The 26,747-nt window shown below is 43.0% G+C and overlaps 1 protein-coding gene across 6 annotated transcripts in view; it reads right to left on the bottom strand.

Moving 5' to 3' along the window:
* Positions 1-14,453: 14,453 nt before the first annotated feature.
* Positions 14,454-26,747, bottom strand: part of LDLRAD4 (low density lipoprotein receptor class A domain containing 4) — a 296,296-nt gene continuing 284,002 nt past the window's right edge. For 4 of the 6 annotated variants that reach the window (XM_054059716.1, XM_054059717.1, XM_054059719.1 and 1 more), the window contains 2 exons: positions 16,820-16,873; positions 14,454-15,570 (listed from right to left, as the gene is read on the bottom strand). In XM_054059716.1, coding sequence (XP_053915691.1) covers positions 15,028-15,570; positions 16,820-16,873 — 597 coding nt within the window. In that variant the 3' untranslated portion in view covers positions 14,454-15,027. The remainder of the gene's footprint in view (positions 15,571-16,819; positions 16,874-26,747) is intronic. The other 2 variants (XM_054059718.1, XM_009568001.2) reach the window with 1 other exon arrangement.

Raw genomic sequence — 26,747 nt, 5'->3', positions numbered from 1 at the left:
AGACAGCAAAGGCTCCTTGTGAACTCTGCCTTTACCTGGCCACTGTGCCTACTGATATCTTCCCAGATGGGGTCTCAAAGAAGGTGGAAAGAAAAAGCAGAGCAGCTGCTGGGCTCTAAATACACAAGCTGAAATTTTGAGTTGTGTTTTTTTGCTGTTTCATGTAGGTTTGCCCTTAAATGCCAAAAGAGTTGCCAGAGAACTCATAAGGGTGCTGCTCAACAGCCGGCTGAACATGAGCCAGCAGTGAGCTCAGGTGGCCAAGAAGGCCAATGGCATCCGGGCTTGTATCAGAATTGGTGCAGCCAGCAGGACCAGGGAAGTAATTTTCCCTTTGTACTCGGCACTGGTGAGGCCGCACCTCAAATCCTGTATTCAGTTTTGAGCCCCTCACTTCAAGAAAGACATTGAGGTGCTGGAGCATGTCCAGAGAAAAGCAATGAAGCTGGTGAGGGGGCTGGAACACAAGTCTTATGAGGAGCAGCTGACAGAACTGGGGTTGTTTAGCCTGGAGAAGAGGAGCTCTCAACAACTACCTGAAAGAAATTTGTAGTGAGGTGAGTGTTGGTCTTTCCTCCCCGGTAACAAGTGATTATATGACAGAAAATGGCCTAATGTGGCATCAGGGGAGGTTTAGATTGGATATTATAAAAAAAACTTCTTTCACTAAAAGAGTGGTGGAGGCACTGGAACAGGCTCCCTAGGGAAGTAGTGGAGTTTCCATGCCTGGAGGTGTTCAACAAGCATGTAGATATAGCACTTCATGACATGGTAGAGTAGGCATTGTGGTATGGGGCTAACAGATGGACTAGATGATCTTATAGGTCTTTTCCAACCTTAATGATACTAATATTCTAAGTTAGAGATCAGAAGTGACGCTGGACTTGCCTTTCATGTTTTAATAGGCTCTGTGGTAAGCACTGCAATGTGCCCTCAGCTGGCACCGACTAAGCGTTTCCCACGAGCATGTTTGCACCACCAGTGCTGTGCTTTATGTAGTCACTCTATCAGAGCTGAGTCAGGGTACCTTTCCTCTAGAAGAATGTGTCTGCGCACAGGTGTGGCACTCAGCCACCTCCCAGATGTGGCAGCCGTGTTTTAGTGCAGAAGGAGACACTTCAGAAGAGTTTTAGTGGGGGAACGGAAATTTCTTGGGCTTGGCTGACTGACATCTAACATTTTGGTTTGCCAAGTACCTGTGTTTAATTCTTACCCTGGATTAGAAAAGCCATGAAAATCATAGAATCATAGAATAGTTTGGGTTGGAAAGGGACTGTAAAAATCATCTAGTTCTAACCCCCCTGCCATGGGCAGGGATATCCCACTAGAGATAAAGATAACGCACTACGATTTTATATAAGGAGTACTCTGAGTTCTGCCTAATGTCACTAACAGTATATTTTACATTTTCGGATTGTCATGCAGCAATCCTATATGTAAGCAGAACTGCATCTATCTGCATCGATCTGCACAGTATGCACCTGTATACAGCCAATCTGTTCAAAAAGAAACAAGCAAAACTGCCAATGCACAAGCAGCACTTAAACCACAGCTGCACGGTTTACCCCGAGTACAATTTTACCTCTGACAGGCACTTTATGTCTTCTACATTACTGTCAGCCGGCAATTTTAGTGTACCTGATACCATTTTCCTGACAGCATAATTCTACAGTAGATGAAAGCGCCTGTTTCCCCAGCATATGGCTGGAGCTAGAATGCATATTTTCTTAAATATGGGCATAATAGCAGCAGAATATACAGCATAATTTTAAAGGGATGAGAGGGCTTGCACGTTGAGTGGCTAATGAGGTTATCAATCAGCCATATGTCTTTTAACACACATCAGTGCACCTCGCACTGAGAAGCGATGACACCTAATATTGCACCCGTGACTCTCCAAAACAAATATAGTCAGACTTTCAAGTAACTCTCAGCACTTTAAGTCTGCAGAACTGAGGGGGCCAAAGGAACCAGACTGACTGTGGCTGGTTCAAGCCTTACCTGTTCGGCTTTTCCTGACAAATCATTAGTGAAAGTCACCAGCTCATCATTTTTTTTCCCCTGAGAGCTATAAAGTTTGTAGCTGTAAGCAAATTTGAAAGCACTTGCAATCCTAACCCCATTGTCAGGAAAGAACTAGCTCCTATACATTTTGCTGTCGCCATAAACCCTGCTGAATGGCTATGCAAGCACATTCGTGCTTTTATATTTGACTTATATGGCTTCTTCACCAAGTAAAGCCAAGTAGGGCAAACTTGGCAAGGCTTATGAAATATTCACAGCATTGTAACACAATTACAGGTGTACGCATAGAGACAGGGACATGTAATAAGCTGGAACATTCTCACTGGATTGAGATGAATACTTTTTTTCTTCTTCCCATAAGAGTTTCTTGCTGCCCTGGGTTAAATCTAGGTCAAGCTGTCTGAGCCCATGTCTGTGGCACACAGAGCAGGATTAAACCAGAATTTTCCACTCAACTTCAACTGTCAATCACAGTAATGTCTGCAAATGTTAATCTGCTGTGATCTGGTGTTGGCATTGAAGGGAGCTTCTGGGGCTCAAGGGTGGCATTTTGGCCTCCATGAAAAAGATGCCCTCTTTCTCTGGATGAAGGATGCCTACATTCTGGCTGATTACTTAAACCCCTGTGACTATCAGCCAAACACAGAAAAACAGCTCTGTATGAGAGGGCAACGCATGCATCTTAGAAGCGAATGGGGAGAATCTACGCCTCACAGATGGAGGGGCTGAGAACAGTAGCGATGGGAAGATCGTTCCCAGCACTGCCACAGACTGTGCTGAGCCTTGCCATAGCCTCCTTAATGTGTGTTTTCTCATCTTTAAAATAGTATTAGCACCTTTCTGGTAGTATTCTGTAATGTGCTTCATAGTGGAAACCATTAAAGGGCACAAAATATTTTACAGTAAGCATCTGGTTTACTCACGAGCCCCTTTATGAAGGACAGCAGCCTTTAACGTGCCCCCTCCAGCTGTAGTTCGCACATCCACTGGTGCGCCAGCAAAGCTGCCTTCAGCTTCGCAGGTGACAGACATCACTGGGACAGATCACGCAGTCCTGCCAACTTAAATAATGTATTAAAGGCAATTTGGAACACCTAAGGTAAGCAGAAACAGGCAGTTAAATGGTGGCAAGTACAGCAAATAGTTTCTCCCTTACCTTTTGGAACATTCTGGGAACAAGTAATGTTACTGACTATACAGGATACTGAGAAACTCAGCTCATCAGTTTTACCACATGTGAAAGAATTCAATATCTCCTCTCTAATCCTCACTTGCAGGAACAATCATTTGGCAGTTTGGAAACAGACAAACAAACAAACAAACAACAATGTAGAAAAGGAAGGAAAAAAGAAAATCGTGGAAGTTTTTATCCTCCGTGCTAGACTTCCGTGAAAGTGGCAGGATGCAAACCACACAAAAGCAGAGCATCGCCGCAGCAGAAGAGAGCCATTAGAACAGTAAGTAAGGTTTTTCAAAATGTGCATTTTAATTAGAACTCATTTAAAGCACAACTGATCAAAACAGTGATAATGAGAGAAGCCTAATTAATTTTTGTGTAAGTAACGAAGCCTCATTACAGAGGGGTCTTTGGAAGAAAAGGGTTTGGGATGTTAAAAACAGAGTGTTTGTAATGAGACGCAATACTGCTGGGAGCCTGCAAGCCAGACCTAAAGGTTTCACAGGACTGCAGCAGCCACTGTATTAATCTTTTAACAGGAAAAAGTAACCCTACTGAGATGAGACATCCCATTTATAGCTGAGTTCTGAGTTGCAACCATTGGCAGAGATATTAAAACACAATCAAACGGAATGGCATATTATAAAACAAATATAAATACAATTAAAACTAGATTAAGAAAAAGATCAAAGTAGACTCAAAGAAAATGCAGTTTCCAGGGAGTTCAGGGTTCAGACAGTAGAGGAGGAGCAGAAGCCTGGTGATTTTGAGCACTTCTGAGGACTAAGGAACCAGCAATTTTCCAAGTACTAAAGAAGAATTAAAGTGCTGCAGGTAGAGGAAGGCTAAGTCAGAGCGGTTGTAGGAAAAGAAAATGGTTACTTTTGAACCAAAAATAAGTATTGTAACATTCCAAGCGATTTGAAAAGAGCAGCAGCACGGGGAACACCCCTGGTTCCTACCTAAGGGCAACACAAAGGCTGCTCTGTAAGCAGGTTATCAGAAATGGGCTGGAACGGTGGCTCCCGCAGCAGACCTCTCTTTCTTGAAAAGACCTGCGAGAAAGCTCCAGCTTTGAAGTGCTACCTCCCTCTAAGCACCATAGCTCAACAACAGAGAGATCAAGGTCCAGCAAGCCAAGGTGTAAAATACAAGAGAATGATTGCATTAATAATCACGCTAAATAAAGCGTCACTCTATGCTTATACATGAACAGAAATTAACTGCTCTGTAAAAAAAAAAAAATTAAAATAAATCTTTTCTCATTTTGTTAAGCTTTGGTATAGCAAAGTGACAGGTACCAGCTATGGAAAGTTTGATCTGCTTTGCAAAGATCCCTGTTACCAAAGATGAGCACCTGTCACGGGATCCTTTTTTCTAGTTTCCTACTAAATGGATCATGTCTCTTTCCCCCACGGTGCACCACAATTACCCATTTTAAGCGTCATCATAAGTGTGCCTCAGGTTTCTTAAACAAAGTTACTCCTTTTCCCCACTCCTCCCCCATATCCTGTATGTTCATTTTTGAATGATTTTTTTTTGCAACTCAATGGTTTGAGACTGCTGCTTATCCCCGAGCCGGTTGGTCAGCACTAACGTGCCAGGGCAGTCACCAAGGGCTTCAAATGGGATTGAGGTAGGGTTGTTGGCTTAAAGGAATTGAAATCATGAGTGGCTTAGATTAAGAGTCTAGACTGCTAACGACAGGGGTGACAGGCAGTTGCTCGGACACAGCTGCCTCTGGCAGAGAGGTAGGACAGAAACATCTGAAACCATCCTGGTATTAATCACCAAAGCTGAAAGTCAGAACACTGATGTAAAATCCTCATCAGACATCCATTTCCCACGGCTCTCCCCCATGTCTCCAGGGCTTCCATTCCTTCATGATCAGCTACCTGGTTGCCAGCAGCAAAACAGCAAGGGAAGAAGACAAGTACTTGTTTTACAGAAGGACACTTCAGTGTTTCTCCCTCTTTGGTTTTGTTCTGTTGGGTTCTGTTTTTTTCCACTTAAAAGAGAAAATAAATTAAACAGGAGACAAATGCATTTCATGATTTTTAATAATTTTGTGCCATGGTTTAACCACAGCATATTAAGAACAAGCATAAAATCTGTATTTAAAACTAACAACAGCACTTAGAGCAACATCTTCCTTTAAAAGTATTGCAATAAACAGACCTTAGGTCTAAAAACTAGGACATCACCATTTGCTCAGTTAAGAGAGTCAGATACACAACAGTTGAAATCTTTTCCTGTATATAACTGGGAGTCACGGTGGAAAAAAAGCAACAAATTAATTGTGTTAAAAGGAAAACAAAACAAAGTAAAAATTAAAGCAAGCCAGGTTTTCCATAGCGTCACATGAACAGCTATTGAGAAATTCCAATACAGTTGTAAAAAGACTTACTGTTTTTAATAGCTTTGTTTTTACATCAATAAAATTCAAAATAAAGATTAAATATTGTTGATAGTGCTGTACATATTTCAGAGTAGCTTGAAACAAAATGGACAAAAATAAGAGACGTTTTGAAAACATGATCTTGAAAGCCACAATGTTGGAAATACAAAAAAAAAAAATCCATACAGCAATAAAGCATTTTTACACTGTAAAATAACTAGCAAGAAACAACAAAGAAAGGGTCAACACTCTAAAACCAGGCATTTGATGGTTAATTGTAACAGCCTGACCGATGAATATACCATCATGAAATGCTCTGAGCACAGCAGCATTGGGCAACTGAAAGCTATACAAAGATAAAACCCCTATCGATGCTTAGGTAGGCTTTGTACTATAAGTAGAAAAGATTTGTTAAAGAATATTAATGTGAATTTTTATTATTATTTTTGCTGTCCAGCTCTACGACGCCCGAGGCTCTCATAACTTCTGCTTATACTTCTTTTAAAATCTTGGCTGCCTGCTGTGCTTTTTGGCAAACGGAAAAGTGTGAACGCAGCTGTGAGTACACTTAATAGATAGTCTGCTCTTTCCACTGCAGCTTCAAAGCAAATTAGTGCCTCTAAAAGGAGACATGCTCATGTTTGGTCCACTCAATATGCAAGTTTTGTTATGATAAATCCTACCCTAAATTCCTCCAGAGGGAGGTTTGCTCTGCACAGAGTCTTCCTAGTCAAGGCCTGGGTTTATTTTCTTTTTTGTTTTCCTTCCTTCATGCACAGAAGTGATACTGCAGTGCAAACAGAAACGTGAAGGTGGCCAGGCAAGGCATACTTCCAAAACAATTACTCTACGTCTTGACAAACAATAAATGAGTTAACAAATGACAGTCATGAAATATGCGTGTTTCACTATGGTACGTGCTTACTGATAGAAGCGCTCAACACATAGAGGGATGGATACAAGCCACCTGTGAGGGCTTGACGATGAGAACTGGCCAGAAAAACTTACACACTTCTTTAAAACAACAAAAAAAAAAAACCCCAAACAACCATGATCGACATTCAGATACAAGACTCCTGTGAGGGCTTTTAAAATAATATTTACAGACAAACATGTAGCCGAAGTTTCAAATCAACAGAGAAGTCATGAAGGATTGTGCTCCAAGGCACTATCCTCAAGCGTGACGGACTGGACTGAAAGCCCACTCAGACCAGAGGAAGCCTCACCATTGACTTCACTGGGCCCTGGATAAGGCCCCCTGAGTTTTAGCATAGCGTTTCACTAGTCATCTGAAAAACAAAACAAGAACGCCATCTCAAACATACTCTAACACATCACTACCTCACATCTGTGGTTAAAGCCCGACAAGTATAAAAAAGCTACATATAGACACGAGTATCTATGAAAGGTTAGTCGGTATCCATCTGTGAGAGGACTAGTCTGCCTCGGACCGATAAACATCACCTACCATCCTGGGATAGTTAGAACAAACAGTTTAGAAAAATAAGTACAGCATCTGCAAGTCTCTACACTAGAACTTCATGTTGAGTTTTCCTGAGGTATTTGCTTTACCAAAGAGCCCGCGCCGAGGCCATGTGGGGGCACGGGGACAGACAGCCAAACAAAGACACCAGGGGAGAACCAAACTGCCGAGGGAGCCTGGCAGAAAGTTAAAAGTGTTGGATCACTTTCCACGCCTCTTCCCACGTTGGGTCTGAACAGGTTTAGGCATTTCTCTACAATCTTAAATACAAACCTAGGCTGAACCATTGTTGCCAGTGGCCAACGCAGCAGCAGCACCGGCGACTCAAATCTCACGCTCAAACCCTGCATTCTGCCTGCTACCAGCTGCAGGTTTTCTCATCTACCCTAAAGGCTTGCACCTTGCAGATACGTAGGTCTTTCGTGATTCCCAGCCTCAGACAGAGCCTTAAGACAATTTAGAGTGACAGCAATGGGCGCAGAGCAAGGGCCAGCTGTGGTCACAAAACTTGCGTTGGCCTAGTTTTGATTTTGCAGGGATGGTTTGGGTCAGTTCCCACTTGTCTGAGCTTCACTTCAAATCTAGGCTGTGGATAAAAAGATTCAAAAGGTTTTAGTGTTTTAGTCCTTTTCTAAATTAAAAATAAAAAAGGGGGTAATCAAGGATAATAATAAATAATGTATCTGCTGGAGAAGTAGTAACTAATACTGGTCCAACTCAGCAATAGCGAGGCAACAACCAATATGAGAAGCATCTAGTTGCAAGGCTAAAGCTGTGGAGGCTTTGTTTGCTTTGTTTTTTTTTTCCTTTTTCTTAAAGTGACACATTGTAAAAAAAAAAAGAACAAATCTTCACAGCAAAGATGCATCAAATGACCAATCACTATACACAGGCAAGTCAAAAAGGATTTGTTCAAACGTTTTCCCTTATGATAGTATATTGATATTTGATAGGAAAATAAAATACATAGACTTTCTGTCATTTGTATGCATTTGTTTGCAAATTTTCTTACAAAAAAGGACCGAGCACAGAAGCTGGCATTCACAAAGTCTATGCCTCTTTTTTTTTGTGTGTTAAAATCAGTATCATCTATACATTATCTTACAGTATTAACAACATCTATTTGTTTTAGTATGTTTGTTTGTTCTACCCATTGGGTAGGATATGTGCATAATATATTCAAGTTATATACAGCACCATACAAAGAAAAAAAAACAAAACAGAAAAAAAGACAGACAACTGGAAAAGCACCATTTTAAGTGAGGCACAACAAAGGTGGGAGCATAAGGCTTGATCCAAAGCCCCCTGAAGTTGGCAAGAGTCTTTCTACCAACGTCACTGGGCTTTGGATCACGCCCTCTTGAGTGCAAGGGGATTCCTATCTGCTCAGACCTGAACATGAGGCACCTTAGTTGCTTACAAACTACTGACATGCAAACCTCCTCAAAATTATATCTAATACAGACATATTTAATTTATTAATAATCCTACCGAGGTGGACAGACAAGCACAAACCAAGAAAAGAAAGGAATAAGAAAAGAGCTTCATCACCCATGAGATCCTACACACACCACGTTGTTCCAGAAAGCTCACACACCAAACCATTTAGAACGGCGGCAGCAGCAGCAATATAGCAAAGAAATGACAGAGTCATCTCTGGCAGTAAATCACACGGCTGTCGGAGGGAACGGGGAAGTATCTAGGTTATGATTTTGTTTCTTTTTTGTTAATCAAGATAAAAAAAAGGTAAGCTCTTTAACAGCAGGAAAGCAATGCTAGCGATACCCAGGTATCTAAAAATGGAAGTGATGACAGCAAGGCAGAAGTAAGAGCCAGGAGAGTTTGCAGCGCTTCTCAATACAAAATCATGCTTTGTTTTTCCATTCAGAAGCAGAATAAATGTCATGAGTGGTTACAAAAATGGCATTAGCAGCTCTGAAGTATAATCTCACCAGATAGTTGTGATTTCAAGGAAACACCAGTAGATTCCTCCATGGTGTTTCTGTGCTGCTTATTAGCGTGGTAAAGCACTTCACTGAAACTGAGCCATCACCTACACTTCAGTTTGCTGGGAAGAGGCAGTGCAGGTCTTACGCTGTTTCTGGTGGCTGAACTTAGTGGTGCAGATTCTGCTCTAATTCCCCAAGCAGAGCCGTACCAAGAAAATTACTCTTTTTTTTTGCTGGTGCAAGTATGCCCAGTGGGGCTTTTGCCAGCATAGAAATGGCAATTACAGGTGAGTCAAAACGTTAATTTACACCTCTGATTAATGAGTGCAGACTGGCAAACAATATATTAAGTATTAAAAAAAATAAAAAATCTTACCAATCAACAGTTTCAGCGGGGCCACTCTCAAAACTTTAAACTTTGATTTCCTAACGACACATTCAGAACAGAGTCTTCAGACAGGAAACCTCTGCAAGTTCAACACATTCTCATAAGGGGCCTTTCCATGCTCTGAAAGGCCTCAACAGGTCTCATACAACTCAGTAAGACTGCCTCCTTCCAGGGATTTCAACAATCTACACGTTCGGGGCTAGTTTAGAATAAAAGCTGTAATCACACTGGTTGGGAAGCGGTGAACCCAGTGCAGGAACAGACCAGAATCTGTAATTCAATTGTTTGCCTTTGTCTAAACAGCAAGGATGTAATCAAAGTCCAGCCTCCGTCTGAATCCACTGTACAAACGGATCAAAGTTCTCAGCATCAGCTAAGTTTCAAAAAACACGCTTCTGAGATTTGGAGTACACGAAGTACATTTCCTTCCTGTACATCAATATATGAGGTCTACATTGGGGTTGTTCCAAAAGCACAAGAGTTTTTCAAATCTCAGTCAAAAGAAGAGCTGTTGGATGGAAGATGCAGTAGTGCACCAGGTCATGGGCAGGAATTTGCATGGCAATTAAGTCCCCTACTGATAAAAACAAGGGCATGACATTTGCAGGACTGCAAACATTCCTCCTGCCTCCAGCTGTTTGACAAATGACTTGTCATTGTTCCTGAGAACAGAATATACAGCCATGAAATACTCCTGGAAGGTGATTATGGAATAGTAGCCAATATATAGATAACCAAAGGGTAGGACACAGGCACAAGTTTCCATGCAGGGTATGTATACGCACACATGTGCATGGACACAACTTAATGAAGAGACTAGAGAGAACTGGTGAATAATCCTCAGTGCCTTCAGTGGTACCAGCAAGCCTGCTGTTTATCCTTGCGGGAAGAAATAATAAAAAAAAAAAAGCAAGGACCAATTTTGGAGCGTATCTATTTCACCAGCATACTATTTTCTTTTTCGTTGCCTATGAAATCAGGTTACCTTAGTTACCATGAGCATTCAGGGCTCAGAGTCAGAGAAAGGTTAGTAATGAATCTCCAAGACATCCAAATATTCCTTACAGATCAGAGAGTCAGTTTAAAGGTCCAGTATCTCACTACCTGGCAGGGTTAGAAACGACCGCTTTCAGACAGCACTGTTCCAGACAGCCTATACACAGGACTCTCCATCAGCACAAGGCTTTCTTCCAACACAAAGAAAGTGCATTCTTTCAGAAATAATCTTATTTCACTCCTGGCCCTTCCCTGAGCCACGTTTAAAGGGAAAAAAAAATTAAGTGACACTTCTTGTAACATATATTTCTGCAACACAAAAATTCAGACTGGGATAACAGAAGCAGCTTCCAGCTTGGACAAACCAGTGGGAGTAGTGGGCGAGCAATAATAAAAAGCCAAAGGATGCACAGCTAGACTCATGGTTCCTGCAGATTCCACGACTGCAGGAACGTAAATACCTTCCTCACTAGCCATCAAGAACTTGTACACGGAGCACGCATCCCAATTGTCATACTTAGAAGGGAACGGCATGCTGTAATAAAGTAACATCAGCCTGAGACTGGGTTAAGTGCAGAGTTCATCAGTGACGAGACTAGGAGTAGCTTAACTAGGTCCTCCCTGACAAAACCAACCTATTATGCCAAGTGCAGTGAAATCTGCCTGTGCCCTGCACTACGGGAAAGGGATCTGAAGGCTGCTGCGCTGACTGGGTACCAGTCTTCATAATCATCACTCACATTTTTTAAGCAGCATCACATAGACAGAGCCTGCTTGTACAGCACCGAGACAAACCCAACCACCATCAGGCTAAACATACATCCAAAATTAGAGCTAGGTGCCGGCCAAGTGCTTCATCAGGAAACTGGGAAAGAAACCTCTTTTCTGTTGCAAACCCCCTGCCTTTTCTAGCCCTGCAAGATCATAGGAAAACACCAAAGACAGGACATATTTAGCACCAAGAAGGGAGCCATGCTGAGCCACATAATGGAAAAATTAACCTTTGCAGTAGGATAGAGGTCATAATGCTTTATTTCTTGAAGGTACATTTAAGAAAAAAAGATCTTTTAACTTGAAAATTTCTGAAGCGGGGACATCACTGGACTATATCTTAGGAAGATGAGTTACTGGGCAAAGATCAGGAGATGCAACCAGAATTCAGGCTAATATGATCCATCACACAGAAAATTCCACACACATATTACATGGGTTTTGTGCATGACACACATAAATCAAGACACAAGTATGGATGCACAACCTACATGATTCGCCCTACAGTGCTTGCAGAAGTCTCCTATAATTTACAAAGCCTCCTTTGTGTGGCTGTGGAATACAGTTTATTTTTTTCTGTATATTTTCAAAAGGAGTTTTCTGTAACTGCTTCACAGAATTATCTGCCTTCAGCGATCACTAATTTCTAAGCCCATAAAGATCAGTAGTGCTGTCTAACCCTGATATTCCTTCTTTTACCATTCTGTTCTGTTAGCAAGGACATATTATCTCTCACTGCAGCAGAAGAAAAAACAGAAAGAGAAAACACACACAGTTGCCGCATTATACTACTGATGCAACCACCATTGGAGATCATTAATATTCATCAGAAAATATCATATTTACTCCCGTAAGAGGCCCCAAAACAAAAGCAGCAGATTGCAAGCTCACCTATGGCAAGCAAAAGGTGACTACACTTTCAGACTTGACAGGTAGACCGGCCACAAATAAGCTCTGGACAGCAGAACGCAATGAGAAGGCAAAGATGCAAAAGGAAATGCAACCATTAGGTGAGCAAACACTCAGAACCGGAACAGGTTACATATTCCACGCAAAGTAGAACTTCCTCAGACAAGAAAAATTAAGAGACAACAGTGCATGCACCATAGTGGACAATGTTAATGGGAAGTGCATAAATCCACCAACATGAAGAGATGGCGAAAGATGGTAAAGGGCTGTCTTCAGAAAAAGCATGCTCCCAAGAGGTGACTTTGAAGGCAACTTCAAGACTCACTTTGCTGCTATCTGTGCATGGGGAAAAGTTAGTGCTCGACCAGTCCAAGCCCCGGGCCCAGTCCAGGTGTGCTCTGCCATGACAAATGAGTTCCAGCTGTTCTCACCTAAAGGCTTCTCGGCTAAATAATCCTCATTTAGGCAACAGCACAGTATCTGTGTAGCTATACACATTCTCTGACTTAAAAGCTCACTTCTGAAGGACAAAAAAAGTCGCTGAAGATCAAAACCAACATTTTCTAGTTTTGTCTTCTGTTCAAAGTTTTTTTGTTTTCTAAAAAGTTAAAGAATTATGTTCATACATTGTTTGCAAAAACCTAATTTCACAGCTTTCGTTCCCAGGAACTAGACATGAGAAGAGCCTTAGCTGACTGACAGCCACCTAGTCACCTCCAAAACATCTGTCCTGTGAGTCCGAGGAATAAGTGAATTCTATCATACAATCTCTATCTCTCCCTTCAAATAACACATAAATTAAAAGGCAGCTTTATTCTGCATTACCAACGTGACTCAGACCAAAAAACAATTACAGGGACAAATGAGGCTGCATATTCAGACTAACAGTTAAAACAAACATGTCTTAAATGAGAATATAACTAAATTACATTATGAAGAAAATAATCTATACTGAGGCCTGTAAAACACGCACACAGACACACATACTGTTTTGGCATTAAAACTCTGCATAGATCAAAGATGCACTTCAGTTATCAGAGCCCCTAGTGTACAGAAGTCCTGCAGAAATCCAGCCTCCAGCCATGGGACCAGGTGCTTGGGCTCCTCCACTACGTGCTCAGAGCACTCAGTGGCTGCTGCCCGTAACCAAGCACAAGGCTTCCGAAAACAGAAAAACAAAAAGTGAAATATCTTAAAGTGAGAAGGTCTATGACACCCACACATACACATATCTATTAGAAACTATTCAAGCTAAGACTCTAAACGCTCTTACTTTAAGTCCATTTCCGAAATGCATTTTAAGTGCAAGTTGTGCTTTTTCATGTGCTTGTGATGCCACTATCACCACTTGCCAACTGCCTTCCAGCGCTGCGTGTGCTTCCACACAGAAACAGCCAGGGAAGAAATACCCCACACGCCATTTTACAGGCAAGTAAATTTTTCCAACTACTCTTTTAAGACCAGCATGACAAAACCAGGCCTTACAAACAATTAATACGCGAGTCATCTTTACCCACGAGCGTAGTCCTGCTGGCGTCAACCGGATGACACGCACGGAGGAGGGTTTCTGCAACAGGGCCCAGAGCAAAACCGTGGCAGGGGAAATAACTGGTGCTCCCATGTCACTGCCAGGGATGCTGCAGAAGCCAGTGCCACTCTCGCGAGCACTCTCGGTGCCGCTGCGGAAACTGCATGGGGGGAGGGTTATAGTTACAAAGGCCTCTTCGCTTCAACAGGATGGATCTCCAGGACTGAACTCCAGTATCTAAAGGATGAAATGGAGAGCAAAAAGCACAAACAGAGTCTCACGTATTTTAACAGCACTGCAGGGGAAAAAAATCCACCTTGCATTTTTAAACAATTTATTGCATAATGTCGTGATATGTGACTAAATACATTTCAGGCTACAGTGAGGACAAAAATCTCTAAAACCATAAGTACTGGCGATACTGCATTATGAAAAGGAAAAGAATGGCAGCACTTAGTTAGAATCAATACAAAATAACACATCTGGGATTTTGTTTTGCCGTTTACAAAACAAATAGTCTATGCTGCAAAACAGTTAAACCCTAAGTGATGGGAAATGCTGGGATTTCGTATTTGCCTTCTTCCATCCAAAAGTCTCCAAGACACTTCATTGATGCACTGTTATTTGAATGCAAATTATTGCAAAGTCAAGTGTCCCTGTATTTCTTGATTTGTAAAAGTCAAGAGATGTTAGGCTAAGTCCTGTCCCCTTTTTCTATCAAACCCAGGGGGAGGGGAGCAAACTCCTCCAGATTACTTCTGGGGCTCTATCATTATTCCACAGGTGAAAAGACAACATATAGAAGAACTTCACATAAAACAGTTCCCTCATATATATTTTTTAAAACATTAAGATAGTGCAACTTTTAAAAACACATTTATCACAACACAAATTAATTCCTTGCATTCATCTAAGTTCTCAACTTTATACCTTGGCACACAGAACAGGAATTTTGTTTCATATTAAAAAAAATCCACACCCTGGGAGAAAAAAAAAAGCAAACTGGCCAATTCTTCCCCCATTTATCTAGCAAAAACACCTCCTTCCTTCTGCCATTCAGTGAGTATAAAACAGGCTGTACAAGCCTTATTTCTGTGCTAAGTTAACTTTTTAGAATTAAATAATTGAAATAGTTTATTAAAAAAAAATAATATATTCCCCCCCCTCTCCCCTGAAACACTGCTTGTAGACAAACTGAATGGAAGTTTGTATTTCTTTCAATCTGCTTTGCATGCAATTCCCCTGAAAGGAATCAGAAACAAGTAACTGGTTTGCACGTTTGGTTTTTACTAAGTTGTACCACATGAAACGTAACAACATTGTGCACCGGAGCATGGGGGTCTTCCTCCACTGCTCTGCTTGAATCTCTTGTCTTCAGTTCAAGTGCACCTGGGTGAGTAACGTTAGACCAGGTTTCCTGATTTCCGGTCTTGGCCTTTGCTGGGGACTATTGTGCTCTCTGAATTGTTCTGCTGAAACTGAAGTCTGCTCCCCCTCTGCGAGGAAGGAGCCGCGTTGCTGTGCTGGTGATGGAAAAAAGAGGAGCCTGGGTAACGCCCCATGACCTCGCTGTACGTCGGGGGTGGTCCTTCCATCCTTCCATTACTGCTGTAGTTGGTTGCACTTATGCCCGAATTGCTGCTTGGTGGGCAGGGGCCCCCATTGTACATTGAGATGTCTATCAAGTCGCTATCAAAAATTGTTCGGTTGGGTGGTGCCCTGACGGATTCCCGGTTGAGCTCCATCTGCTGTTCTGGGTCCCGGAGCTGAAGGGTGCACGGGCCTTGGTACGGAGGTGGCTCTTCCCCGTCAGAGAGGGAGATGGTCGGAGGAAGGTCGATTTCATGCTGCATGTAAGGGTAAGTGGGCTGGAAGCGACTGAAACGGTCCCGCTGCATAAAGGATGGGGCGGTAAACCTGTCCCTGGACCTTGGAGCATACATGATCTGAAATGGGAAGAAAATAGGCACGTGATTCACGTCTGAGCAAAGTACTGTGGGTGCTCCGTAAAAAAATAAAAAGAACTGATAGAACAGAAAATACTTCTTTTTGCCATCTATCTTAAAAGACTAAACCCAGCAGATATTTTGCATGCGTGCTCCCACACGCATGCATGTGAAAAGAAGAGGTAGGAGTTACAGGAAGGATTTAACACAAGCTACTTGAGAAAAGCTTCCCAGAGGAAGACCAAGACCTCACACAGCTCTTTCTGACACTAAAACATGCAGAGCTGAAAGAAAACAATTCCATTTCTTTACACAGCAAACACTTTTTCTCTAGGTGTGACAATTAACTAGTTCACAAAAATGTCCCAATACTGAATCTCAGCTACAGCTGAGCCTTTCCCTCCTACTCACAGTTAATGTAATATCCTGCATCACCAAAGAATTCAGATGGTTGTTTTAGTACATTTTGTAAAGGCCTGGCATATCTCACGCCTTCACTACCAGAGTATATCAGGTATCCTCCTCCCTCTCAGCTCTCAGCTCTCAGCCAGAACTCAGCCTCCGGGGAGGACCTGTAAGGCTTCTGCACTGCAAGTGGGAAAAAATGTCCCAGGCTTATTAAGCCCCGGAGGCCAGGCTTTACAAGAGGAAGAGTTCAAGACCCTCCTTCAGAAGCTGTTGCTCCTCACTTGGTCTATCCCTGATGTGGGCAAACACGCAAGCTTCCTAGATCTAGACTTATCAAATTCTTCCTCACATTTTTGGGTTCATGCTGTATCTTTGGCCCCCAACTCTCACAGACGCAAGGTCAGCCACCAGAAGATTCACTGTCTGACACAAGCGCACTTGGCCACTTGGAGCAACACGCCCACAAGTTATCACTCAGACCAGGGATCTGTGCTGGCCAGAAGAAGGGACACACTGGTGATAGGATATGTGTATAAACCAAGGAAAACACAGAGAGGAGAGCATCTGGTCTCGCTAATTCCACCGAATACATTACTAAGCCACTGCATGAGAGAGACACCTATTGTCAGGTAGGTAGAATTTAATTCTTTTCATGAAAAAGTTTTGGGCTGTTATGGAATGGGAGTTAAGGGAAGCTCAGATGTCCACATGAACCTGGCTCTTTGTCTACACTGAAAAAGCTTTATTTACTAAACAGATGCATGTTTTTGAAAGAAGCCATACCAAAATAACAGGAAAGAGGAAAGCACATTGGTGAAGATAAAAAGAAATCTATCTGTACCTCTGAAGCACCCTGGCGTGAAACCGAGCTTTCTGAAGGCCACAAGCACCCTTCCTGGAATGTAGAAAAACACAACAAAAGAGAAATATTAATAGATTACATCACCATCCCACCTAAAATACCATGACTTTCAGGAGCAGTCAGCTTCTAAGGATTGGCTGTCTAGCTAGAGAAAGGTGATAAGTAACATTCCACCTCTGGCTTTCCAAAACTAAAGCAGACACAGTTCTGCACCCAAGTCAGTCAAACTTGGTCCATTTTGCAAGTGCTGAGATGCCAGCCACAGCAGCCAGCCCCACAGGCCACAAGGCCACAGCAAGACAGTTGCAGCTACAAGCGTGTGGCAATGCGCAGAGGTGACAGAAGATACCTCAGCACTTGTGTGCTGAGTGGGTACCTGTCACCTCCCAACCCACGTCAGCACGGCTGGCAGGTCTGATGAAGCTGACCTGTCAGCCAGGATCCGGATTACACACGGAAGCCGAAACAATTCACAACAGAACCTGGCGTCTGTAATCTCTGTGCAGTGACATCTGCTCTAAACCGAGGTATATTGTCAAAACTGTCAGTTGCCCAATTCCCACAATAAACAGTAATTAAGCAGCTGAGGTTTCAGCCACCGGTTCCCCTCTTCAGCCACTTCCCCAAACATCTTCTGAAGGCAATACATTTTCTCTCTCATGCCTTGAAAGGCCGTTCTGACACCGTACTGGCACTCAGGGCAGAATAAAAGGGTGAAGAACATGCCAAGAAGTGAAAAAAGCTTAAGGTGCATGATTATTTTCCTTCTTGATTAACTGTTTAGAGTAGCAGTAATTACTGCAGTGGATTCACTTTACTGGAAAATTTCAAAGCTGAAAAGGACATATCAGAGCAATAAAGGACAGAATTTCAATCTTGGTGCAAAAAAAGAAAATCAAAACATTGTACAATCACGGGTATTGTCTTGGTGTCAAATAAAATTTTACAATTTTTAGACATAAGGAATTTCAGGAACAGGGAGGGAAATGCATACTGTCCCCAAAAGCATTACCCTGTATGGACTACTTTCAAATCTTACTGTACTGCTTCTTCTCACCATAGCATCTTTCAACATATTGCAGATGTAAAAATAGACCTAACTAGATGTTCATCATGACACTCAGAGACCAAAAGCCGTCTGTGATCTTGTCAGCAGAGTCCACCGGAGGGAAAAACTGCTCTAAGAGGAATCTCCCACAGGATTCAACTGTTAAGGGAAATGTTTTGAATAACAAAGCTGGTCAACCAGTCCTCTCCTGTAGCTTTAGAGAGCAGAGACAGAAGGAGGCTAACCATTACAACTGAGAGCTATGGATGTCATCTACTTGTACTTCCGCAGGCCTTTGACGTGGTCCCAAAAAACATCCTTCTCTCTAAATTGGAGAGGTATGGACTTCAGAGATACGGATTTGATGGGTGGACTGTTCAGTGGATGAGTAATTGGTTAGATGGTTGTATCGACAGGGTAGTGGTCAATGGCTTAATGTCCAGATGGAGCTCAGTGACAAGTGGAGTCCCTCAGGGGTCCATACTGGGACCAGTACTGTTTAATAGTCTCATAAATGACACAGCAAGATCGAGCGCAAGTTTGCAGATGACACCAAGCTGAGTGGTGTGCCTGACACATCTGAGGGACAGGATGCCATCCAGAGTGACCTGCACAAGTTCAAGATGTGGGCCCATGTAAACCTCATGAGGTTCAACAAGGCCAAATGCAAGGTCCTGCACCTGGGTCAGGGCAACCCGCTGTATCAATACAGGCTGTGGGATGAGGAGATTGATAGCCACCCTACCCAGGAGGATTTGGGGGTATGAAAGGTGGAGAAAGACTTCTTAGCAGGGCCTGTAGCAATAGGACAAGAGGTAATGGTTTTTAAACTAAAGGAGGGTAAAGTTAGACTAAATAAGAGGAAGAAATTTTTTACAGTGATGGTAGTGGAACACTGGAACAGGTTGCCCAGAGAGGTGGCAAATGCCCTATCTTGGGAGCATTCATGGTCAGGTTGGACAGGACTCTGAGCAATCTGATCTAGTTGAAGATGTCTCTGCTTACAGCAGGGGCAGTTGAACCAGATGATCTTTAAAGGTCCCTTCCAACCCATATGATTATATGATTATTTACAACTTCCTTTTGCAAGTATCCCCATGTGCAACAATCTGATATGAAAGACAAATTTCAGGTAGATTAATGTATTTCACTCTTTTACACAAGGTTTTGTCAGCAGCAGAAATTATATCTGTCTAAATGTGTATATATACTTGTACCTGCCTTCCTTTCCACTTCTCCATCACTCACAAGCCTCATTTTGAAATATCTGAGGGTGTTTTTGCACAACTGAAGACAATCAGGTTATCAGCAACTGACCAAGCAGGCTCTAAGCCTGTTGCAACTGTTAAGTAAAACATTAGTCAAAGCTGAAGTGCTCAATTAACTGCCCAGGCACTAGAGGACAAATGCAGCCCAACAGTAGATTCCTAAGTGATAATTTGAAAAATATCATTGTGTGTGTAGCTTCACATTTAGTGCAACCGTCTCAGTATCTCCTTTAATATGTTCATCCTCAGAACAGAGGGAAAAAGCCAAACCCAATGACCTAACCCAGAAAGGAATTCAATCTACCACCACTGCTCATGTTACTTAAATTCCCTTATGAAAGAGAGTTGCCCATGTCAAAGCAGAAACAATGACTCCCTTCCTAAGGCCAATCTCCCCTCAGGCAGGAAAGTAAGGTGGAGAGGGAGAAGGTGTACAGGAAGAACATCTTGCACTGAGATGGAACAGGACTTGCATGCTGAGCCGAGGCATGCAGACTTGGGATCAGCAATGATCTAACAGAAATAACCTGCTAGAAGAGTGGAGTTGCCCATTACTTCTACTGCTGATGTCTGAATCCCAGTACAGTAGAAGAACCTGCCTGGAGGCACTGCAGCTACCACAGGGACCCCACAGAGAACAACCAAGGTGCTGGGATAGCTGGACCAAGACAACGAGCCCAAAGGAGCCCCAGGCTCTCCCCATTCTGGGCTAACTACCTGAGAAGGCAGACAGCTTAGGATGCAGCTGAATTCCAAGGCTGTGAGAATCTTAGGATGCAAGGATATGTAACAACACAGTCTCTGTGACAGTGTATTCTATAGTGCCTCTGTAGCTATTCCCTTCTCTAAGGTTTTCCCTGGAGAGACTGGCAGGCTGAACAAATAATTTGGTAGCAGCCAACCCCCAGTGAGATCTCTATCCCAGGAGCCAGAGGAACTCTCCAAGCAGATGGCTGGGTAGCACGCACTCAGCATGCCCTCACTCAGAAAATATCAATCTCACCATGCATATGTGGTCAGTCCAGTACTCACAGTACAGGATTCCTTCAAGACCACTAGAATAAACCCAGACTAACAGGCCCAGTGTTGGAAAAGGCACTACACTCTTACTTAGTGCATCAACAAGTTTTAAAACGGACAGTGAGAGAGGCAAGGAAAAAGGGAAGGAGCTGGCAGACAACTGGAATTCAGCTACAGATGAATCTGAATCCTTCTAGGACACAAACTTATTGTAGAGTACCTGCAATGATAAATGCAAACATGTAGAGAGACTTCCTAAATTTTAAGAGAGCAGTATGACAACATCGGAAGAATAGTACAGAGAGCAGGAAAAGGAAGAGAGACTATGGACAACATGCCAGTGCTTAATTATGAATGGCTCTATACGGTTTATATTCGAGGGATACAAAAGAACAGGAAAATAATTTATGCTCAATATCACACACTAGATATCCCTTATACTTCTACATAACATGTATTTCATTAGGTACCTCTGAACCAGATGCAGGAACTCACTACTGCACTGTGTAGCCCTGCTTCAGGGCTGGCCCAGCAACTGCAAACTCAGAGCAAAGGCACACTTCACTCACGTCTGTCTGCAACTAATTACTCAGCTGTGCCGTTCTGCTAAGAGAAAGGCTAAACCCAAGGCCGAGATAAAAGTTAGGAAACTAACAAAAATTTAACACGCCAAATTGCTTTGCTGAATCTTGCCCTGAAATGCTATAGGGGTTTTCTGCACTTTGCCTTCTATAGATAAACCCCACGTCCTGTATAGAAGGCAGGATCTGTATGGAACAAAAGAACTGCATCCAAACAGATGCCTGTCCAGTCTTCTGAATTTTGGTCCTTTCAGCCAATCTGCCTTCCTGAAATCACTGTATCCACCATGGGAGACTTACTATGCACCTTCCTCAAGTCCTCATATGATGCAAATGCTGCTCTGGGTAGATACAACCTAACCCAAGGGTAAGTGCACACCTATCCTACTGTTCTTGGGGTAATGGAAAGGGGTTGAGAGGAGAAGAAAGGAAAAACTCTGGTGCTGCAGAGTGAAAACACCCCAATGACTTCCTTCCCTCTCCCTCCCAAGATGTAGATGTAAGAAATAACATGTTGGGACTGCCATGAACGATCTGGAGTGACTTATACTGATGGAAAGTTGGTGAAGGGTTTAGAGGGGAAGCTGTATGAGGAGCAACTAAAGTCACTTGGTCTGTTCAGCCTGGAGGAGATAAGACTAAGGGGAGACCTCATCGCAGTTTACTGCTTCCTCACAAGGAGAGGAGGAGTAACAGGCATTGATCTCTTCTCTCTGGTGACCAACAATAGGACCCGAGGGAATGGCAGGAAGATGAGCCAGGAGAAATTTAGGTTGGTTATTAGGAACAGGTTCTTCACTCAGAGCACTGGAACAGGCTCCCCAGGGAAGCAGTCTTGGCTCCAAGCCTGAGAGTATTCAAGAAGCATTTGGAAAACACCATCAGACATGCTGTAAATTTAGGGATTGTTCTATGCAGGGACAGGAGTTGGACTTGATGATCCTTGTTCAACTCAGGACATTCTATGGTTCTATGAAAGGTTAATGCTTGCTCATTTCTTGTTCTTCTACTTACAAACCTTAATTTGATGAAGTGCTTCCCTGTGCTCAGATCAAGTGAAAATCAATTAATAACTAACAGCATTTGTTTTTCTATTCTCTTCATATTGTTTCTCCCTTTGTAACTCAAAATAACAAGGTAGATTGGCCTAATGATAGAAAACTACTTTTTATTTCTTTTCACAGAATTGTAAGTTGTAAAGTACCTTAGATATCATCAAGCTCAACCATACCTGTCCACTCCTAAGTCACATCCCTAAGCACTTCATCTACCTGTCTTTTAAATACCTCCAGGGATGGTGACTCCACCACCTCCCTGGGCAGCATGTGCCAGCGACTGATAACCCTTTTGGTGAAAGATTTTTTCTTAACATCCAATCTGAACCTCCCCTGACACAGCTTGAAGCCATTCTCTCTCATATTATCACCTGTCAATCGGGCGAAGAGACCAACACTTAGCTCTCTACAACCTCCTTTCAGGTAATTGTAGACAGTGAGAGGGTTACTCCCTCACCCTCCTCCTCTCCAGGCTAAACAACCCCAGTTCCCTCAGCTGCTCCTCATAAGACTTGCTCTCCAGCCCCCTTCACCAGATTTGTTGCTCTTCTCTGGACACGCTCCAGCACCCCAATATCTTTCTTACAGCGAGGGGCCCAAAACTGAACACAGTATTCAAGGTTCAGCCTCATGAGTGCTGAGTACAGGGGCACAATCACTTCCTGGGTCCTGCTGGCCACACTGTTTCAGATACAAGCCAAGATGCCATTGGCCTTCTTGGCCACTTGGGCACACTGCTGGCTCATATTCAGCCAGCTGCCAACCGACACTCCCAGGTCCTTTTCTGTCGGGCAGCTTTCCAGCCACTCTTCCCCAAGCCTGTAGTGCTGCACAGGGTTAGTTTCAGTTGGTGACTTCCCATCCCACTTCTCGTACTGTGAGCAAGACAGTATCAGGCACAAGCAATACTACTCAGCATGACACCTAACCAAGCCACGAAGCCCGGCTCAAACTCCAGTCTCAGTACCACACCTGCCTGGCATTGTGCAGACAGGCACTTTCTAGCTAGCAAATCCAGTGCTGGCAGTCCTGCTGGACACTCCACTCACACCAAACACACTGGGATTTGTACAAGTACATGCAATCAAGGCTAAACTTGAGTAAATGCCATTTAGCCATTTTTTTTTCTATGGGCAATATATTAATTATCTGCTTCTTACAGGTTCTCAATAGCTACACACTTGAACTTGCTGCTTCTTAAAGAGACTGAAGGTCTTTAGGCGTAAGCTTCAATAATTATAAGTCACAGAGGGAGACAGCTTATGCATTCATTCCCTATAGCATTTTCATTTTTAACATTTTTACGTTTTGGAATGAAGAAGGATGAGCCTCCATGGTAAGTCCCAGCTCCCACAAATAACACCAAAGCAAGAAAAAAATCTTAGCAATACAACTATGTCTTTTGCTGACCTTTGCCATTCCTGGGTTCCATGACAATTTACAGAAATTAATCTTGCCATTAGGTTTTAAAGAACAGCATCATTTAATAAATCCAGCTGAGAGATTACTTAATTACCTTATGGTGATGATTATTTAACTGAATATTTAGAGCTTAGGAGAGTAGATAAGCTTCAGACTATTTGCCCGATTTGTATTTTATGAGGGTCACAATAGAGTTAATTCTCTTCACAGTAGCTAGTATGGGGCTATGTTTTGGATTTCTGATGGAAACAGTACTGATAATACAAGGATGTTTTTGTTATTGCTGAGCTGTGCTTACACAGAGGGAAGGCCTTTTCTGCTTATCACAGTGCAGCACCAGTGAGCAGGCTGGAGGTGCACAAGGAGTTGAGGGGGGACACAGCTGGGACAGCTCACCCCAACTGACCAAAGGGATATCCCATTCCATATGGCAACGTGCTCACATGTAAACCTGGGGAGGGGAAGACGAGGGGGTTGTTTGGAGCGATAACACTTGTCTTCTGTAGTAACCACTACACATGACACAGCCCCGCCTTCCTGGAGATGGCTGGACATCTATCTGCCAAGGGCAGGTACTGAATGAAATCCTTATTTTCTCTGCTGACGTGCACAGCTTTTACTTTACCTATTAAAGTGTCTTTATCTAAGCCTACAACTTTTCTCACTTTTTCTCTTCTATGTCTCTCCTTCATCCCCTTGGAGGAGAGTGAGTGGCAGTGAGCGCAGCTGTGTGGTGCTTAGTTGTCCACTGGGGTTAAGCCACCACAGTTCCACGTAATACAAAAACTTTTCTTTTTCACTGGCTATTAAGCAGATTTACAGTTTTACTCCACTTTTCAGTTTGAGGATTAGAACTCTGCTTGAAATTGTACTTCCCGAGAAACAAAAATTAGTTTTTCACTTTCTCAAATGCATTATGGAAAAAAAAAAAAGAGACCTTCTCAATTAAACTCAGATTTTATTTTTTTTAATAGCTATACAGACACACAAAAATATACACACCTCTCCTGCAGACGAAGTGTTTCAGACAGCACTGTAGTTTCCTATTTTGGCCCTAGGTGGCAGTGACACATCACACCACATTAAAGCAGTGGTTTGCTCAAAATGCTCCGGAAAGGCAGCGGAGCTCGTTCCTCCTTGCCTGGGTGATCCCAGACCATCTCAGCTCTTAAGACTCTCCATGCCGAACAGAAGCAAAGCAAAACCACTGCACTTCTCCCAAGACAATGGCAAGTATTGCAGCAGGATTGCTCTCTCCATCAAAAGCTGTATTTCCCAAGGGCCAGGAAAGGTTACAGTCTGGCAGACCTGTGCACTGTGCAAAGGATGAGAAGTACCAGAAAGAGATGACTGCTGATATCATCACACCTCCTCACACTTACAGTGATTACCTCTATTACTTAATGCTTTAAAACTTCACAGCAGTTTAACACTTTAATTAATCTTCATTTGATCCAAGTGAAGGAAATAAGTACTATTATCTTTAGAGATGAAGCAACTTGCTCAAGGTGACCACAATGAGTCAGAAGCCACCTGAAGCCAGCACTCCTTGCTTCTAGTCCTACCTGTGGATTTCCTAGGTGATCCTGCAGTCATTAAAGCTGTTCTGACTTTATTGTGGTAGACTTCAAAGAGCAACAGCCAGCACACACTGTCCTCTCCTGGCAGCACACCCGGAGGAGAGGCAAGCCTGTGTTCCTCACAAAAGGCATCAGGAGAACACAGCGCACCTCCAGCTCCTGTCAATTGATGCCTGGTGCAAAGGAAAAGGATTGGCAAAGTAGGGTCGCCTACAGCAATCACACTCTCTCCTAGCTGTAGACTGGGTTCTCGTTCCCACTGGGATTTTCTTCTTTACTGACACATGCAGAAGAGAATGAGTGGGCCAAGGATGCCAGCAGGGAACAGAAGGAACAATGCTGACACCAGTCGGGAAAAATTTAAAAAGGCCAAGAGACAAGCCTAACATTTGAAATCACCAACAAATCCCTGCAGTTGTCAACAATATTGTTGTCTGTCACCCTCTTGATGTTCCCTTTATTCCAAAATAGCCGTTCCAAGAAGGAGAGTAGTATCTTTACAGCCATGCTCAAGGACCTTGGCATTCACGATGGGCATTAGGAATGCAGGTCCTAGTGCAAGCCAACTATCCGCTGCAGTGGTGCTGCACTCTGTGCCAGGAGGCAAGGTTCTCATGTGATGGATACAGGGTCTTTGCTGCCAGGAGTGGGCCTAGGGCAGTCAAAATGTTCAGTACTCCTTAAACATCCACTTCTCTAAGAGAAAAAGATGCATAGACAGAAGCTACTAGGATGGGGAGAAGGAATCAACTAAGGAACACCAGAAGCTCATGAAGAACCTGCCTGCAAGTCACTTAACCTCTTTTCCCTCAACATCCCCTGGTAATCACTGGTGATGACACTAAGGGTAAATAATCATAAAGCAAGATTTATCTTCGTTTTATTCCTGCAAACAGCAGAGTTCCCAGGCATCTGCTCGTCCACAGATACCTACACTCCAACAGGATGATTTTGGTTACCCACAATGCCACCCTCCCAATACATCAGTCCTCCAGAGGCACAGCCAGCAGTGCTGCAACACACACCTCCCCTGGGATACCAGACACACATACTTAGTGCATGGATGCACCCTTCCAAAGTTGTCACACTGCTGTGCCTCAAAATCCCCCCCTGCACTGCCAGTAGCATCAGTCACTCCCACAGGAAAGGCTGTACACCCCTAGTGAAGCTGCCCTGGCCGACATCCTGGTATGCTCCACACCTTACAGCTTTTGCATGCACCTCAGATGTTCTGCAAACCTTGGCTCAACTCCTGGTTGTGAAGTCAAACATCACTGATTGATCGGCCAGTAGGAGGAAACATTCAATATTTACTCTCGCATTTATGACCCCAAAACTTACATTCCTGCTACATTTAAAACAGCTTTAAATGTTTTAATATCCACACTCTGAGAGGGCAGGCAGCAACCTCAGCAGCACTGCTGCAGAAGCATCCCGTATTCCTGAGCACTCTCAGGTTGTCCTGCCCCTGCTGTTATCGTCTAGGACTCAGTACGCTAACTAAGGTAATAAACATACACCAGGGGAAAGACTAGAAGAGTAGACTTACGAGTGGGATGAAAAGGGAAAAAAGAGAAAGAAAAGAAAAAAGACAAACTGGTGGTCACATGGCATATTTACAGAATAGCAACGTGACAACTACTTTTCAGCATGTAGTCAAACAGTAACTTTTTTTCTTAGATTGGTCCCTTTTCTGTTCGTGCGTCACTAACACATGTGATTCCAGTAGTATTTCATCCTCTTTTTAATGCTATAATTTCTGGACTTCAAAGAAGATTATAATTTTAGCTTTCAAGCCTTCTGGTGTTTTTTTTTTTTGGTTTGGGTTTTGTTTTTTTTCCTCCACAAAAGAATTTCAGCCAGACAAAAGGAGAGAGCGACAAATACCTTTTATTTCATTATTTTGGAAGCCTGAACCCATGAGTTTCAGAAG

Source organism: Cuculus canorus, chromosome 2 (genome assembly GCF_017976375.1).
Source record: "Cuculus canorus isolate bCucCan1 chromosome 2, bCucCan1.pri, whole genome shotgun sequence".
Lineage (NCBI taxonomy): Eukaryota > Metazoa > Chordata > Aves > Cuculiformes > Cuculidae > Cuculus > Cuculus canorus.
The sequence above is the reverse complement of the archived record's forward strand: the minus strand, read 5'-3'. Positions and strand labels throughout refer to the sequence as shown.